The 17660-nt window shown below is 36.5% G+C and overlaps 1 protein-coding gene across 6 annotated transcripts in view; it reads left to right on the top strand.

Moving 5' to 3' along the window:
• SOS2 (SOS Ras/Rho guanine nucleotide exchange factor 2) overlaps nt 1-17660 on the top strand; it is a 112833-nt gene that overhangs the window by 90082 nt on the left and 5091 nt on the right. For all 6 annotated transcript variants that reach the window (XM_016926049.4, XM_024348721.3, XM_063793337.1 and 3 more), the window contains 5 exons: nt 1577-1694; nt 2847-3019; nt 5812-5928; nt 9291-9552; nt 10051-10092. In XM_016926049.4, coding sequence (XP_016781538.2) covers nt 1577-1694; nt 2847-3019; nt 5812-5928; nt 9291-9552; nt 10051-10092 — 712 coding nt within the window. The remainder of the gene's footprint in view (nt 1-1576; nt 1695-2846; nt 3020-5811; nt 5929-9290; nt 9553-10050; nt 10093-17660) is intronic.

Raw genomic sequence — 17660 nt, 5'->3', positions numbered from 1 at the left:
TTTATCTCTTTATTTACTCAGTTAATAAAGTTTTGTGGGGTTTTTTTTTTGTTTTGACAGAGATCGCATACCTCTTTTGCTAGATGTATATTAGAATTATTTTGTTTTCAGTGACACTTAGAGACAGGGTCATGCTCTGTCACCCAGGCTGGAGTACAGTGGCATGATCATAGCTTACTGCAGCCTCCTATTCCCAGGCTCAAGCAATCTTCCTACCTTAGTCTCCTGAGTAGTGGGGACTATAGGCATGTGCCACCCTGCTCAGCTAATTTTTAAAATTTTATGTGGAGATTGGGCGTTGCTATGTTGTGCAGACTGGTTTCAAACTCCTGGCCTCAAACTATTCTCCCACCCCAACATCTCAAAGTGCTGGGATTACAGGTGTGAGCCACTGCACTTGACCAGAATTTTGTTTTGTTTTGTTTTTTTTTTTTTGAGACAGAGTCTCGCTCTGTCACCCAGGCTGGAGTGCAGTGGCACAATCTCGGCTCACTGCAAGCTCCACCTCCCAGGTTCACGCCATTCTCCTGCCTCAGCCTCCCGAGTAGCTGGGACTACAGGCACCCGCCACCACGCCCAGCTAATTTTTTGCATTTTTAGTAGAGACGGGGTTTCACCGTGTTAGCTAGGATGGTCTTGATCTCCTGACCTCGTGATCCGCCCGCCTCAGCCTCCCAAAGTGCTGGGATTACAGGCGTTAGCCACCGCACCTGGCCTCAGAATTTTTTTTAAATCCTGATTTCTTTATTGATGATATCTAGAAATGCAGTTGATTTTTGTCTATTGGTTTTATATATAGCAGCATTGCTGATTCTCTCATTAACATTCTATATGTAGATTTATTGGAGTTTCCTCATGGGCAGTCATATCCTCTGTGTGAATAGTGACATTTTTTTTTCTTTCCAATCTCTAGCTCTTTATTTCTTATTCTTGTCCATGCTAGCTAGGACTTCTGTATAGTGCTGAATAAAAGCTACAATGTTATACCCTTGGCTTTTTCCTTGATTTAAAGGAAATTGACTGGTTCTCCATCAAGCATAATGTTTGCTCTGGGGTTTACGTGTGTGTGTATATTCTTTCTGAAGTAAAAATTAATTTTCAATAAGAAGATCTAGTAATGAAGTATAAAAGAAATGCTAGTTTACTTCATTCACTAAATTTTTGTTCAAGTCTTCTTGTCTTCTGATAGTTGTCTTCTCCTTACCAAAACCCCAACCTTTAGCCCCAAAAGATCTTTCAGTGGAAAAATATTTGAATGTTCAGGGGTTATAATTTTCCTCTTCTACAGCTATGACTTGAAACCCTGGCTAGTCAAAATAACGCACAAGGCATGACGTAGAATTTTTTGTATTGCTTGATCTTCTAATTTATATGAGTAAATTATGGGTTTTATATTTATAGATAAAGAGAGGAGAAATCACTTCAGGTAAGTGTACAAAGGAATACCACTCCATCTCTTAATGTAAAAAAATTGTTTTCCAGATAATTTGCAAAATTTTATAAAATTTAAAGGTTTGCATTTATAAAATATGATTGAATTGTAAAAAATTTATACTCAATTTATGTATACTTTAAGGCATTGCAGGAAAGAAAAAGGAAAATTTTGGACGAAGCTGTGGAATTAAGTCAAGATCACTTTAAAAAATACCTAGTAAAACTTAAGTCAATCAATCCACCTTGTGTGCCTTTTTTTGGTAAGTTACTAAATATGGATATATTTTGAGGGTGAGCGTGTGATAGCCAAAAGAGAGCAGTCTTCAGAGGCATGTTATCTTTATTTTATATCTGAGCTCATCTACTTTTATTAGCTCTCTGTATTAATAAATAATAAAACTATTTTCTATAAAACGAAGACTATAATATCTCATAGGGTTGTTATAAATAAGGATTAAAAATATTTTGTCTGTACTACCTAATAAGTCTAGCACATAGGACGCACTCATGAAATGGTAACTGTTATTTTTATCATAACTATCTATGTCACATCTACAGTGTTTGCTTTCTCTTTAATTTATTAAAAGCTTCTATGTGATTTTTAAATTTAGAATTAAAATATTGTTGTGTATGATTGAAATTGAATGATTTAAATCAAATTTTGTCAACTTCAACAATTTTGGTATTTTGGGCCAAATAATTCTTTGTTGTGATGGGCTGTCGTGTGCGTAATAGGATCTGTAGCAGCATCCTGGCCTCTATTCATTACACTCCAATAGCACCCTGGAGTTGTGGTAACCAAAAATGTCTCTAGACATTCCTAAATATCCCCTGGGGGACTAAATTGTCCCCAGCTGAGAACCACCAATTTAAATGAATCAGCAATTATGCATGAAAAAGGGACTAAAAACTTTTTTATTGTTCATGAATGAGAAGTAATTATTTTTCTATCTAAATTACAGTCTCTGAAAAAACAGAATTAGTTTATAAGCCTATAGACTTATTAACCAAAATTGGCTTAAAATTAATTTATTAATAATCACCTAAGATACTTGGCATTAAATATTTATAATCAAATATTAAAATATTTGGTTAGAATAGATTTAACACAATTTGCACTTGGTGAAATTAGAGTTTAGAAAAGCTTAATTTGCCATTTCTTAGATTAGCAGCCTTTATTTTTGTACAAGCCAGTAGCTTTTATTTTCTTTTTATTTTAAATTCTTTCTCTTTAAAAAATGCTTAATGGAGAGTTAATGATTGTTTATCAGAGACTTAACATTTTAGTAGTAGAGTTGCTGAATAGTATAGGATGTCTTCCAACTTTACTAGATCAGTTGTTTTCCCAAATAATTGATTAAATAACAAAATTTAAAATAACTTTTCTTTAAATTCTTTTTTTTTTTTACTAGGAATATATTTAACAAATATTCTGAAGACCGAAGAAGGGAATAATGATTTTTTAAAAAAGAAAGGGAAAGATTTAATCAATTTCAGTAAGAGGAGGAAAGTAGCTGAAATTACTGGAGAAATTCAGCAGTATCAGAATCAGCCTTACTGTTTACGGATAGAACCAGATATGAGGGTAAATATTTTCTTTGCATATCTTTAAAAGAGAACGTGTTAATGGGTACCAAAAAAAAAATAGAATGAATAAGACATACTATTGGATCGCACAACAGGGTGACTACAGTCAATAATAATTTAATTGCAGATTTAAAAGTAACTGTAAGAGGCCAGGCACTGTGGCTCACGCCTGTAATCCCAGCACTTTGGGAGGCCAAGGCGGGCGGATCGCTTGAGATCAGGAGTTCGAGACCAGCCTGGCCAACGTGGTGAAACTCTGTCTCCACTAAAAATACAAAAATTCGCTGGGTGTGGTGGCACGTGCTTGTAATCCCAGCTACTCCGGAGGCTGAGGTGGGAGGATCGCTTGGACCCAGAAGGCAAATGTTGCAGAGAACTGAGATAGAGCCACTGCACTCTAGCCTAGGTGACAGAGCGAGACTGCATCTCAAAAAAAAAGAAAAAGATACTTGCTCTTAAAAAAAATAAAGGTGGTAACCTACTGATGGTGACCTATTTCATCCCCTCTCACCATTGAACCCGCCCTCTGTGATGTGGGGCTTCAGAGAGCTAAGGAAATATGGTCCCCACAGGAATAATGTTACTTTAATTCGGTATGCTTGAAATAGTACTTTTAGTATTCATATCTCAGAACCATACCTGCTAATTGGTGTTTGTGGTGTGGTCTAGGGTTCCTACCACCATTTAAAGCATTTTTGGGAGGAAATGTCTTCTATATGATTGAATCAAACAAAATAAATTTAAAATGTAGACAAAGTAGCTGTTCACTTTTCAAATCATACTTAAATAAATAGTATTTAAAATAGAGCAAAGGATGACGAAATCAAGAATACTGCCGTTATAGCTTTCTGAAAGCCTTTAATTACTAGTGGCTAATATTTAATTTAGCTAACCTGAACATAAGAACACATTGTTTCAGTATTGTTAAAGGAGTAATACAATTTTCTTGAAATTGGCAGAATGCCTTAAAAATGGGAAGAATTTTATACTAGAAATTTTAAAGCTCATTTTGCCTACTGCTAAAGCTAAAACCTAGTACCATTTTTATATATGCTTCTAAACCACTTCAAAATTAAATAAAGCTAAATCCAATAATTTGCTGCTAAGGAATTTTTCTAAGGAAATCATAAAAAATGTACAGAAAAATTTATATATAGGAGTTAATAAAAATAATTATTATAATAGCAAAAAATTAGAAAGTACCTATATGGATAACTAGCTATATAGAGATTATTACATTCTGAAATATCCATCTGATGAAATACTATAGAGTTAAAATTTGTATTTTGTAAAATAAGCAAACTGGCTGGATGAGGTGGCTCATACCTGTAATCCCAGCACTTTGGAAGGCTGAGTGAGACTCCATCTCAAAAAAAAAAAAAAAAAAAAAAAGAGCAAACCACATTGAAAAAAGTTAATTGAATATAAACTTCAGAAAGATTAAAATTGATATCCCAGTTTTTCAGGAAAATATATATAAATTATATATTAATAATTATATATAAATACATATATACATGCATATATTTACATGCACAGTAAAATCATTGGAAGATAGTCTAATATTTAAATGTAAACAATGATATTTCTGGTTTGTAAGATTACTGTTTCTTTTTCTTTTTTTCTCTTTTTTTGGCAGTGCTAAATCACCTGAATTTTCTACGTTAAAACTTAAATTTAAGCTTAAAATATTTTTGATAAAGACAAAAATTTTAAACATTTTATTTATTAGGCTTTTTTTAAGAGGAGAGGTCTCACCATATTGCCCTGGCTGGTGTCAAATTCCTGGGCTTAAGCAGTCCCCCGGCCTCAGCCTCCCAAACTGCTAGGATTACAGGTGTGAGCCATCATGGCTTGGCTCAGATAAAAACATTTTTTATACTAGAAGTTAGCACAGATAGGTTTAACTTTATAATCATTCTTTCTTTCTTTCTTTCTTTCTTTCTTTTTTGAGACAGTCTCGCTCTTGTTGCCCAGGCTGGAGTGCAATGGTGTGATCTCGGCTCACCTCAACCTCCGCCTGCCAGGTTCAAGTGATTCTCCTATCTCAGCCTCCTGAGTAGCTGGGATTACAGGCATGCGCCACCACGCCCAGCTAATTTTGTATTTTTAGTAGAGATGGGGTTTCTTCATGTTGGTCAGGCTGGTCTCAAACTCCCGACCTCAGGTGATCCACCCACCTCAGCCTCCCAAAGTGGTGGGATTACAGGCGGCGTGAGCCACCGTGCTCGGCCTATAATCATTCTTGACATTACTTTTAAAGTAATTTAAATGACTACTTTTAAAGTAAAAGGAATTTCCAGAGTAATTATAAATGATCAAGAATGATCTATAAATTGGATTAACAGACCTTAATCTAATTTATCTCCACTTTTTTTCTGATTATCAAAACTTCATTGTGGATTATAACCATAGCTTTGTTCTAAACACTTTTGGTAGCTTACTAGTGATGATCATTTGTTACAATGAGTAGGAGTAAAGTTTCCTAAGGAATAAGTAGTGCTACTGCTGAGCCATTAAAATGATAATAAATGAAAACTCATATTCTTAATAGAACTTTAAGACTAGAATATAACTTCCACAGAAATTATATAATCTTATTCAGAAGTAAAGAGATTGGAATAAGCAACACTTGTGAACTTTTCACATATTGTGATCTCTTAATGTGTTATTTTTTAGCATTAAATAATGAAGTAATTTTCAGCAAAAAATTTTAATGAGATCTTATTTTAATAAGATCTAAAATATATACTTACTATATATGCACTTGTGATATTTGTTTAATTCCAGAGATTCTTTGAAAACCTTAACCCAATGGGAAGTGCATCTGAAAAAGAGTTTACAGATTATTTGTTCAACAAGTCACTAGAAATTGAACCTCGAAACTGCAAACAGCCACCTCGATTTGTAAGTCTTTTATAATTTCGGGAACAAGTGTTCTGTTTTTTAAAATATTATTTTCAATGTTTAACAACCTGTTATCTTAAAAATGTAATTGAATGGCTGTTCCTAGGTGTTTTGTTTGCAGTAATATACTATTTCTAAAACTGTGGGGGGAAATGTCAGCCTTTTGATAAAATCTGGTTTATGCCTTATCTTAGTACTACTTATTTATGTGTCTACTTTTGATCCCTCCTAGAATAATACAAAAAGGTGTGAGAAAGTGAGAACTTAATAGGTAGCTGAATGGAACAACAAAAAAATGAAAAGACCTGGGAAGGAGTAAGCAAATGTATTTTGGTTCTTGTGACTTGATATGACTTCTGCCATTAGGGCTCCATGGTCCATAGTTGCCTCTGGAACCCATCTCTGTCACTAGAATTTGATGCTACAGTTTCCAGTTACTGCAGGAGTTTGCAGTGGCAACAGAAGTAGTAGAAGATGAACTCTAAGTAGCTAAAAGTGAAGCAAGATATAGAAGGAAGTAAAAACACAAACCAACTTTAGGTGAAGCAGGAAGTCAGGTAGTTTCATGCTATCTCATCTTCACAATTGTGTGATATATGAGGGGACTTCAGAAAGTTCATAGAGACCGGGCATGGTGGCTCACACCTGTAATCCCAGCACATTGGGAGACCAAGGCAGGCAGATTGCTTCAGCTCAAGAGTTTGAGACCAGCTTGGGCAACATGGCAAAACCCTGTCTCTACCAAAAATACAAAAAAATTAGCCAGGCATGGTGGTGCACGCCTGTGGGGCAGAGGTTGCAGTGAGCCAAGATCACTCCACTTCACTCCAACCTGGGTGACAGAGCAAGACCCCGTCTCAAAAAAAAAAAAAAAAAAAAAAAAAAAGAAAGAAAAAAAGTTCATGGAAAAATGGAATGAAAAGATAAATTTTTGATGGAATTAAAAGATAAACATAAAAACATAAACTTTATTTCCCAACATAAGCTTCCTCAAGTTCAGGACACTTTTGTAAGCTCTAATACCAACCATTTTGTCCATCCCTAAAAAACTAAAGATCCTGGGAATTTAACCATGTCATTGCAGTCTCTTTTACATTATTAACTGAAGAAAAATGGTTGCCCTTTAATTTTTTTTTTTTATAATTAGGAAACAAAAAAAGTCAGAAGGAGCCAAGTCAAGACTGTAAGTGGATGCCTAATGATCTGCCATCAAAACTCTCAAAGAATTGCTTTGGTTTAATGAGAGGGATGAGCAGGAGCATTGTTGTGGTGGAGAAGGTCTCCTTGGTGAAGCTTTCCTGGTTGTTTTTCTGCAAAAGCTTTGGCTAACTTTCTCAAAACAGTCCCATAGTAAGCAGATGTTATTGTTCTTTGACCCTCTACAAACTCAACAAGAAAAATGCCTTGAGCGTCCTAAAAAACTGTTGCCATGACCTTTCTTTTTGTTTTTGTTTTGTTTTTTTTTGAGACAGAGTCTCGCTCTGTCACCCAGGCTGGAGTACAGTGGTGCAATCTCAACTCACTGTAACCTCCACCTCCCAGGTTCAAGCAATTCTACTGCCTCAGCCTCCCACGTAACTGGGATAACAGGTGTGTGCCACTATGCCCGGCTAATTTTTGTATTTTTAGTAGAGATGAGGTTTCACCATGTTGGCCAGGCATGTCTTGTACTCCTGACCTCAAGTGATCCACCTGCCTCGACCTCCCAAAGTGATGGGATTACAGGTGTGAGCCACCATGCCCAGCCTTTTTTTTTTTTTTTTTTTTTTTTAATGGCAATAGAGTCTTGCTATATTGCCCAGGCTGGTCTCAAACCCCTGGCCTTAAATGATCCTCCTGCCTCAGCCTCCCAAGGTGCTAGGATTACAGGCATGAGCCACTGTGCTTGGCCAACCTTTGCTCTTGACTGATTTGGTTTTGCTTTGACTGGACCACACTTCCACCTCTTGGTAGCCATTGCTTTGATTTTGCTTTGTCTTCAGGATGATACTGGGAAACCGTGTTTCATTTCCTATTAACAGTTTTTCAGAGAAATGCTTCAGGGTCTTGATCTCAATTATTTAACATTTCATTGAAAGTTTTGCTCTTGTCTGCAGCTGATCTGGGTGCAATGGTTTTGCCATCCATCTAGTGGAAAGTTTGCTCAACTTTAATTTTTCAGTCAGAATTGTATAAGCTGAACCAGTTGAGATATCTGTGGTGTTGGCTATCATTTCTGTTGTTAATCATAGGTCCTCTTCAATTAGAGCAGGAATGAGATTTTTTCCTCAGAAATTGATGTTGATGATCTGCCGCCATTGGCTTTACCTTCCATATCATCTGATCCCTTGTTAAAAATGAGTTATCAATTTGTAAACAGCTGATTTCTTTGGGGCATTGTCCCCATAAACTTTTCATAAAGTATTAGTGATCTCACCATTCTTCTACCCAAGCATCATCATGGATTTGATATTTGTTCTTGCTTCAATTTTAGCAGAATTCATGTTCCTCTGATAGGGATTCTTTACAAACCGATGTGTTATCCTTCTTAGTATCTCAAACTAGATATGTTTGAGTATCTCAAACTAGATATGTTTGAGCATCTCAAACTGTTCAGACATGTTATAATAAGTTAGTATGAGTTTATTTTGATGGAAAAAAATGAAAGTCATGCTTAGTTATTTCATAATAGACATTTGCCATGCACTTTTTGAAAACCCCTCATAGATCTTATTCTCATTTTACAAAGGAAAATAGTGAGATTCCAAGGGGTTAAATAAGTTTTTCAAGGCTGCATAGCTAGATATTGGCACAGTTGAGATCTTAACTCAAGTTATCTGATCTAATTTCTGTGTTTTTTATTCGATTACTCCTGCCAGAACTTGAAAAATGGGACAGAGGTGAGGGTGGGAGACAATGATAGGAATTTTCTCCAGAGATTTTAAAAGCATCAATGTAGAGGTTGATCATTTAGTATAGGAAGGGGAAAAAATGATCTTTTTTTTTCTGAAGCATATAGCATAATATGTTTCATAAATTATGTTCCCAGTAAATGTTTATAAAATCTATATAGATATTTTCAAAGAGAAGTTTAGGTTCATATGTTTTAGGAGTAAAATGTGATTTTCACATAAAATTTCAAGAATTTTATTTCTGCAGTGCTGAAAAGAGACTTACTTATATTCCAATTCATTTTAAAATTAAGCCAGTCAAATCCAGAAGATTCTACTAGAATGATACAGGCTGTCATTGCAGACTGAAGGACTGCACGCTTAAGAACTGTATGCTTAAGAACTAATAAGACTAATAAGGTAGCTCTAAGTCACAGAAACAAATTGCTGTCTATGCAAATTTGTGACATTAATTATGTTTGCTTTTCTCAGCCTAGGAAATCAACTTTTTCCTTAAAATCTCCTGGAATAAGGCCTAACACAGGCCGACATGGCTCTACCTCAGGTACTTTACGAGGTCACCCAACACCATTAGAAAGAGAACCATGTAAAATAAGCTTTAGTCGGATTGCTGAAACTGAGCTGGAATCAACAGTGTCAGCACCAACCTCTCCAAATACACCATCTACTCCACCAGTATCTGCTTCTTCAGACCTTAGTGTATTTTTAGATGTGGATCTCAACAGCTCCTGTGGTAAGTATTTGATGTAAACCGCTTGGTAAAAAAGGAATCCTGTGTCTCAGATAATTCTTATCATTTTAATTAGGGAACTATAGAATCCTTTGCAAACTATATTAGTGTGAAAAGTGATATCTAAATGTGAAAATAATGATTAATCCAAGAAGTAGAGCATAATTTGTGCATTGTTGATGCATATTATCTTCTAATTTACTCATTCAACAAAGATTTGTTTAGTACCTTTTGGGTCCCACTACCAGTCTAAAGGGAGCAATAGATGATGAATAAGAAAACAAATAGATAAGTTCTGTGATAGAGGGGGAACCATTTAATGCTAAGAAGGAAAACCATTCTAGATACAGAAGGTTCTGGGTTAATTTTTTTAAAAACTAACAAGGCAAAAGATGATGATAAAATTCTGCACTGTGTATTGCGTATTATTTATGGAAACATTTAAAAAATAATACCTACATGTTACCTTCCTTTTCAAATTAATTTTTCTTATTCCAATAGGCAGCAATAGCATCTTCGCTCCAGTGCTTTTGCCACATTCAAGTAAGTATAATTTAAGTTGATTCTAATGAAATGACTGTAAAGATAATAATCTGGTTGATTATATTTGAGTATTTTGAGTTTTGGCAATATTAAAGAATAAGAAAAGTTATAAATAAATATAATTATTTGCTTACAACTGTGTACTACTTAAGCTTCACTATAGTTTATTTTCATCATTTTTTATGATCTGTTCTAAGGGCTGTATGGCCTTGAAGAAATTACTTACCTTCCCCACACTTGTTAAGGATCAAATGAAATAACTCTATAGAACACCTAGCCGGGTGCGGTGGCTCACGCCTGTAATCCCAGCACTTTGGGAGGCCAAGGCAGGTGGATCACGAGGTCAGGAGTTCAAGACCAGCCTGGCCAACATAGTGAAACTCTGTCTCTACTAAAAAATTACAAAAATTAGCCGGATATGGTGGTGCACGCCTGTAGTCCCAGCTACTCAGGAGGCTGAGGCAGGAGAATCACTTGAACCCGGGAAGCAGAGGTTGTGGTGAGCTGAGATCAGGCCACCACACTCCAGCCTGGGCAACGGAGTGAGACTCCATCTCAAAAAAAAAAAAAACAAAAACAAAACAAACAAACAAAAAAACACCATCTAAAATATTGCTTGGCATAGAATGAATAGTAATTTCATGTCAGTTGTCTTTCTTCCTTACCCTTTTCAAATCATTTTCCCATGGCAATAATATAGTAAATGTTTATCAGGTTCCCGGTATATCCTCAGTCACTTATTTTTTTTTACATCATCTTATTTAATTAAAGCAGTAAATTTTAAGTAAAGCACTATTCTATCATTCCTAATTATTTCATAATTTATAACTTTTAATGCTGTGAACTTTCTTTCTGTGGTCATTTGTTTAAAACAAAATAACTCAAAAATGAACACAGCACCTTTGGGTATAATTCTCTCAATCTGGAGAACATCTGCTTCGAGCATAGTAAAATATATAGTAGCAAGGTTCCCTATCTTATGAGAAAAATAAGCTTAGTCTTTTAAATGTTTAATTTTATATTTTAGGTTAAAAAATTTTTATCTGGCCAGGCACAGTGGCTCATATCTGTAATCCTACCACTTTGGGAGGCTGAGGCAGGAGGATCACTTGAGGTCAGGGCAACATAGCAGTTCAAGACTAGCCTGGGCAACATAGCAAGACCCTGTCCTCCCTACCAAAAAAAAATTTATCAAAGTGACATATTAATAGAATTTAAAAGGGAAATAGTGCTAAAACACTTAAAATGAAATTAACAGTGGTTCTCTACCTCAAGTCTCCCCACTCCTTTTCTTGTTCTCCAAGGACACTTCCACATTTCTAAATGATGTTTTTGTAGTCTCTCTTGAGTCATTAATTTTAGACAATGTTTACTGATCTCCTCTTATGGTGGATGAGAATTTCATGTCTACCCTGCCTATACTTAACCACATTTGGGGCAAATATTATTCACTGCTATGCTTCCTTTCTTGTATAGCTCTGTTTCCTGGAGTTCATAATTGCCTCACTAATGTTTAGATTCGTTTGTTTGTTTAGGTTTGTTTGTATGTTTGTTTAGCACCTTTCCATGCCCTTTCATAGCAGTTTTCCATAAAGTCAGGCAAATCAGGGAACCTAGCAGGGTTTTCCTTTTTCTTTTCTTTTCGTTTCCCTTTCCCTTTCCCTTCTTTCTTTCCTAGAATCTTCCTTCCTGGTGCCTTTTTGTCCCCCGTTCCAGTTTGGACTGGTTGATATTCAGGTATTGACCCTGCTGTCATCCTAGAACTTTCTTTCATTGTCATCCTAGAAATTCCCTTTGCCTCCCTCCTGTGTTGGATCCTTGTTTTTGGATTCCTCATCTTCTTTCTTGATATGCTCCCTGATTTTAATAGGAGTAACTCCTTTAGTAGCTATGTGAGAAAAGATAATACATATGACCTAAACTTTTTAAGTTATTGCATATATGGAAACCTATTATACCTTTTTTTGTTTATTTTGTGGAAGCCTATTATACATTTAATTGTTAATAGTTTAGCTGGAAATAGAATGTAAAAAATAATTTGACTCAGAATCTTGAAGTCATTTTCCTCCACGGTCTTCTGCCTTTCATAATTCCTGCTGAAAAGTCTAATACCATTCATTTACTTACTCAGTACATAATTTTTAAATGCCTGATAATGTGCAGGCACTATTCTAGATGTGAGAGTGATAGCAGTGAATGAAATAGACAAATATCTTTCTCTCAATGATCCTACAGTTTCAATCTTTTTTTTAAACTTAGAGCATACTTAACAGTAGCAGAGGACCCAATGTCATACAGAGGGACCCAAATATACAGAGCCTTAAATGAAATAGAAGTTTATTCCTCACAATAGCCAGAGCAAGTAAGCAACTCTGCTCCACTGGGTTTTCCAGCTAAGCAGGGCAATTCAGAATTCTCAAGATGTGACTTCCATCTCTGTCTTGAGTACCTGCTGTAGTTGTTACCATTTTTTGGCTAGCAGGAAGATGGAGGGCAAGGAGCTTTGTTATAAAAACATGATCTGGGCCGGGCGCGGTGGCTCACAACTGTAATCCCAGCACTTTGGGAGACCGAGGCAGACAGATCACCTGAGGGTCAGGAGTTTGAGACCAGACTGACCAACATGGTGAAACCCCATCTCTACTAAAAATACAAAAATTAGCTGGGCATAGTGGCGTGTGCCCGTAGTCCCAGCTATTTGGGAGGCTGAGACAGGAGAATTGCTTGAACCCGGGAGGTGGAGGTTGCAGTGATCCAAGATCGTGTCATTGCACTCCAGCCTGGGGCGACAGAGTGAGACTCTGTCTCAAAAAAAAAAAAAGGAGACCTTCTTAGTTACAAAGGAAGCTAAGAAACGTCTCTAACTAGGTAGCCATTTGCCTTACCAAAATTCGTGGGATCCTATTACTAAAAGGAAAAAGGGAAAGGTGTACTGGGAAGCAGCAGGCTCTGCCACAATATGTTGAAGAAACTTTTAAGGCATTCTCTTTATTCTTAATAATCTACAGCTTCACAATGAACTGCATTGATGTGGGTATTTTTTTTTTCATTTTGCCATCTACTTAATGAGCCCTTTAAATTTAGAGATTCGACTGTTCGATTTCCAGAAAATGCTTCCTGTTGCTTTGGTAATAATTTTTCCCCCAGCATGCTCTCTGACTCCTTTTGTGGAGCTCCTTTTTCTTATTCTCATACATCCTAGATTGATCCTCCAATTTTCTTGTCTTTTATCACCTCTTGTCCATCTCTTTGTCTTCTTGTTCTGTTTTCCCGGAAGATTTCCTGACTTTATCTTTCAGCTCTTCTATTTATTTTCTTCATCTGTCATAATTTTGAATTTCTAAGAATTCTTTTCAGTTACCTCTGATTGTGCCTTTTTTTAATAGCATCCTATTCTAATTTCATGGATGCACTGTCTTATCTCTCTTAGGATAATAATTATAGTATTTTTAAATTTTATTTTTAATCGACAGATAATTGTATATGTTTATGGGGTACAGTCTGATGTTTTGATACATTGTGGAATGATCAAATCAGCTAAGTTGCATATTCAGTGGCTGGGCAGGGTTGGACCAGGAAAGGGGAGACTTTAGTCAATGGATGCAAAGTTTCAGTGACTATAGTTAATAATAATGTATATCTCTGGATAGATAAAAGAGAAGATTTTAAATGTTCTCACCACAAAGAAATGATGAATATTTGAGATGATGGATAATTACAGTATTTTTGAAAAAAAAATTTGTTTTGTTTCTAGTGTTGTCTCTTTTCTGACCTCCTTTCTTGTATTAGTTGTAGTCTCTTGTCTTTCATATTGGAGGCTTTCCTTTCTTGTCCAGTAGTATTTCTGTTCATATTTTAGAATGAGGGGGAAACTGATGGGAAGTGCTGTATCTATATCCATGGGCACTTATTGACTTGTGGGTTTCACTGTAGAGTGATGGAATGTAATTTTTTACTTAGGAAATCCCCAAATGTTAGAATCTATAGGCATTTTCTCTAAGAATGTTTAGTTTCTCTAAAGAAGGATCTTTGAATCTTCTGCCTGGGGCAATCTCGCCATGTAGTATGGATATCTGTGTTTTCAGCTCAGACTAGTATCCCAAGTCTGGGGTTTACATTTTCCAGAGAATAAAACTGCCAGTCTCCTACAGAGGTGGGAATGAGGTCATTGCCTGGCCTCACTAAGTAGGGGAGAGGAGAATGGGGTTCTAACTCTCCCTTATCCAGACTTAATCAAGTCTTCTGTTTTCATGTCCATGCCTTCCTTTGTACCAAATGCCTTTAGCTCCTGAATCCTTATTTGGTTCTGTGGGGCAGATTTGCTGCTGCTTGTCAGTATTACTCTCTGTAGACATTTGGGTTTCATCTTCCTCCATCTGTCTCCATATACATTATAATCTACCTTCATGAATTAAAGCTTCAGCTTCATATATTTCCTGGCTTTATTGAAGTTTGTTGATATTTCTTATTTTTCTTGTTGTTCTGTGGTGGAAATGTCATTACACTATTAGTTTCTTAGTACTGCCATAACAAAGCACCACAGACTGAGTAGCTTAAAAGAGCAAAAATGTATTGTCCCACAGTTCTGAAGGCCAGAAATCCAAAATCAAGATATTGGCAGGGCCATGTTTACTCTGAAACTTGGAGAAGAGAATCCTTCCTTGCTTCTTCTAGCTTCTGGCATTTGCTGGCAATCCTTGGCATCTCCTGATTTGTAGATACATCACTTCAGTCTTTGCCTCCATTGTCATATGGCTGTCTTCTCGCGGTATGTTTCTTTATTTCTTCTCCTCTTCTTATAAAGACACTGGTCATGTCATATTGGATTTGGATCCATTTTAATGACCTCATCCTAACTTCATTACATCTGCAAAGACTATATTCCAAATAAGGTCACAATTATAGGTACTAGGTTATGGGACTTCATCATATCTTTGGGGGAACACAATTCAACCCATAACACTGTGCCATCGTAGAAGTAGGAATTCTAGACATTATTCTGAATGGTAGTAAAATACATTTTCCATATAAGAAAATTTTACATTTTGAAATTTAATAGAAAATTGAGAATAACTGCATTAAATTCTGAATATTCTAAAATAAATCCCCAAAGAAAATAAAATATTCATAGCAAGTATGAAAAGTACTCAGATGAAATGAGAAAAACGGCAAGACTCCATTCACAATGAACATGGGTACTTCACATCAAAGGAAGTATATCTTGTAAAGAAACATAGATAATTATAGATAGTTCAGCATCATTAGAAATCTGAGGAATTTTACACAATAGTGAGTTGCCATTTTAGTCTTTTGAATTAATGTGTTTTTTTTTGTTTTAGTACGAGCAAGCCTATGGTAAAAGGCACATTACTTATCCCCATGTAAATTGGTATATTAGTATAACCCTTTTGGAATCTGAATACAACATATCAAACCATAAAAATGTTCACACCCTTTGATGTTACTGATTCAGTAGATAATTGAATACTTAGTTTGTACCAGTTACTCTGCTAAGCACAAGAGATTCAGTGGCAAACAAGAAAGACAAAGCCTCTGCCTTTTATTTATACAAAATACCCAATAAATGTTTGGAAAAAGTTACATGCATGAAGATTCATCCTACTCTCTCGTCTTTTCTTCCACTTCACTTGTCACTGCTTGGTCTCTCTTGCTGGTTCCTCCTCACCTTCCCAAACTATTGACATTGGAAGGCCTTAGGACTCAGTTTCTGGACCTCTTCTCACTCACTTGGTTGTTCAGTCTTGTATCATTTACATGATGATAATTCCCAAGTTTATATCTAGCCAGAACCTCTCTTCTGACTTCTAGACTCATATATTTAATTACCCATTTAACATCTCCAGTTGGATATCTAATAGGAATCTCAAACCTTACCTGTCTGAAACTGAGCTTCTTATTATCCCCTCCAAAGTTGTTCCTCTCACTGCCTCCTCATCTCCATTCTAATTACAAGCATCCAGTTACTTAGGCTAAAAATAGTGTAATAGAAGTATCTTTTACTTCTCTCCCTTTCTCACACGCCAAATGTGACCTATCAACAAATCTTGACTACTCTCAAAATATATCCAGAATCTAACAATTTTTTGCCATCTCCACTGCTGCCACCCTGGTCCAAGCCACCATAACTTTTACCTTGTTTATTACAGTAAGCATCCTGACTTCTTATCTTCTCCACTTCAGTATGTTTTTAGTACAGCAGCCAGAATGATCCTTTTAGAATCTGAGTTAGACCTTGTTTTACTTGTGCTTAAAGCCCTCTGGTGGGCCGGGTACGGTGGCTCACCCCTGTAATCCCAGCACTTTGGGAGGCTGAGGCGATGGATCACCTGAGGTCAGGAGTTGGAGACCAGCCTGGCAAACATGGTGAAACCCCGTCTCTACTAAAAATACAAAAATTAGCTGGGCCTGGTTGCAGGCGCCTGTAATCCCAGCATACTCAGGAGGCTGAAGCAGGAGAATTGCTTGAATCCGGGAGGCGGAGGTTGCAGTGAGCTGAGATCACACCACTGCTCTCCAGCCTGGGCGACAAGAGTGAAACTCCATCTCAAAAAAAAAAAAAAAAAAAAAAAAAAAAGCCCTCTGGTGGCCTTCCATCTCACTCAGAGTGAAAGCCGGTTCCTTTAAAGAACGCACAGGCCCTACACAGTTTGGGCTTGTTTGATCTGTCAGACCTCATCACTTATTCTCCCCCTTCACTCAGTCTGCCTCAACATAATAGACACATTATTGCATCAGTGCTTTGCTCTTGCCATTCCTGCTGTTTATAATACTTTTCAGCCATTTAGCCTCACAGCCTGCTCCCTTACCTCCTTCAGGCTGTTACCTTAGTGAAGCCTTCCCTAATCACCCTATTTATGTTGCTCCCCTCCCACCTCTTTCTATACTCTTTTCCAACCAAATATTTCTTGTCATAATTTATAGGCATCATACTTTTACTTATCTTTCCCTAACCTAGATTATAAGTTCCATAAGGACGTGAATTTTTGAGTTTTGTTCACGGTTATATTGCTAGTGCTTCAGACAGTGCCTGACAGTATTAGCAGGTGCCCAATAACTGTTGAATGAATGAATGAATGAATGGCAGAAAATTAGAAGTAACTTAGATAGCTAACTAACATTACAGAAATTGTTTAGTAAATTCTGCTATATTCACCAGTTTGGAATAAATGCAGGCACTAAAAAAGTTCATAAAAACTGTAGTCTTGTAGGGAAATGCTCTTGATAGACAATTAAATTGCATTCAGACTTCAGCAAGGGTTATTGATTGCCTACCATGGAGAAATATACTGGTTAAGTGGTGACTGTAGAGTCAGACCCAGATTCAGAGCTCTCATAGCTTTCCCATCATTCACATATCATCTGCTTCCATGAGTGTGTGTGTCTGTTACCACCTAAGACTGGCTTAATCAATAAGAAAACACTCAGACATACTTGGAAGCCTAGAGGAAGGCTGCTTTAAGACTGGTTGATTCAGTGACTCGATGATGTAATTAAAGACCAGGGTTCCTGTACTCCAGCCTGGGCGACAGAGCGAGACACCGTCTCAA

This window comes from Pan troglodytes, chromosome 15, assembly GCF_028858775.2.
Source record: "Pan troglodytes isolate AG18354 chromosome 15, NHGRI_mPanTro3-v2.0_pri, whole genome shotgun sequence".
NCBI classification, from domain to species: Eukaryota; Metazoa; Chordata; class Mammalia; order Primates; family Hominidae; genus Pan; species Pan troglodytes.
This window is presented reverse-complemented; position numbering and strand designations above follow the sequence as displayed.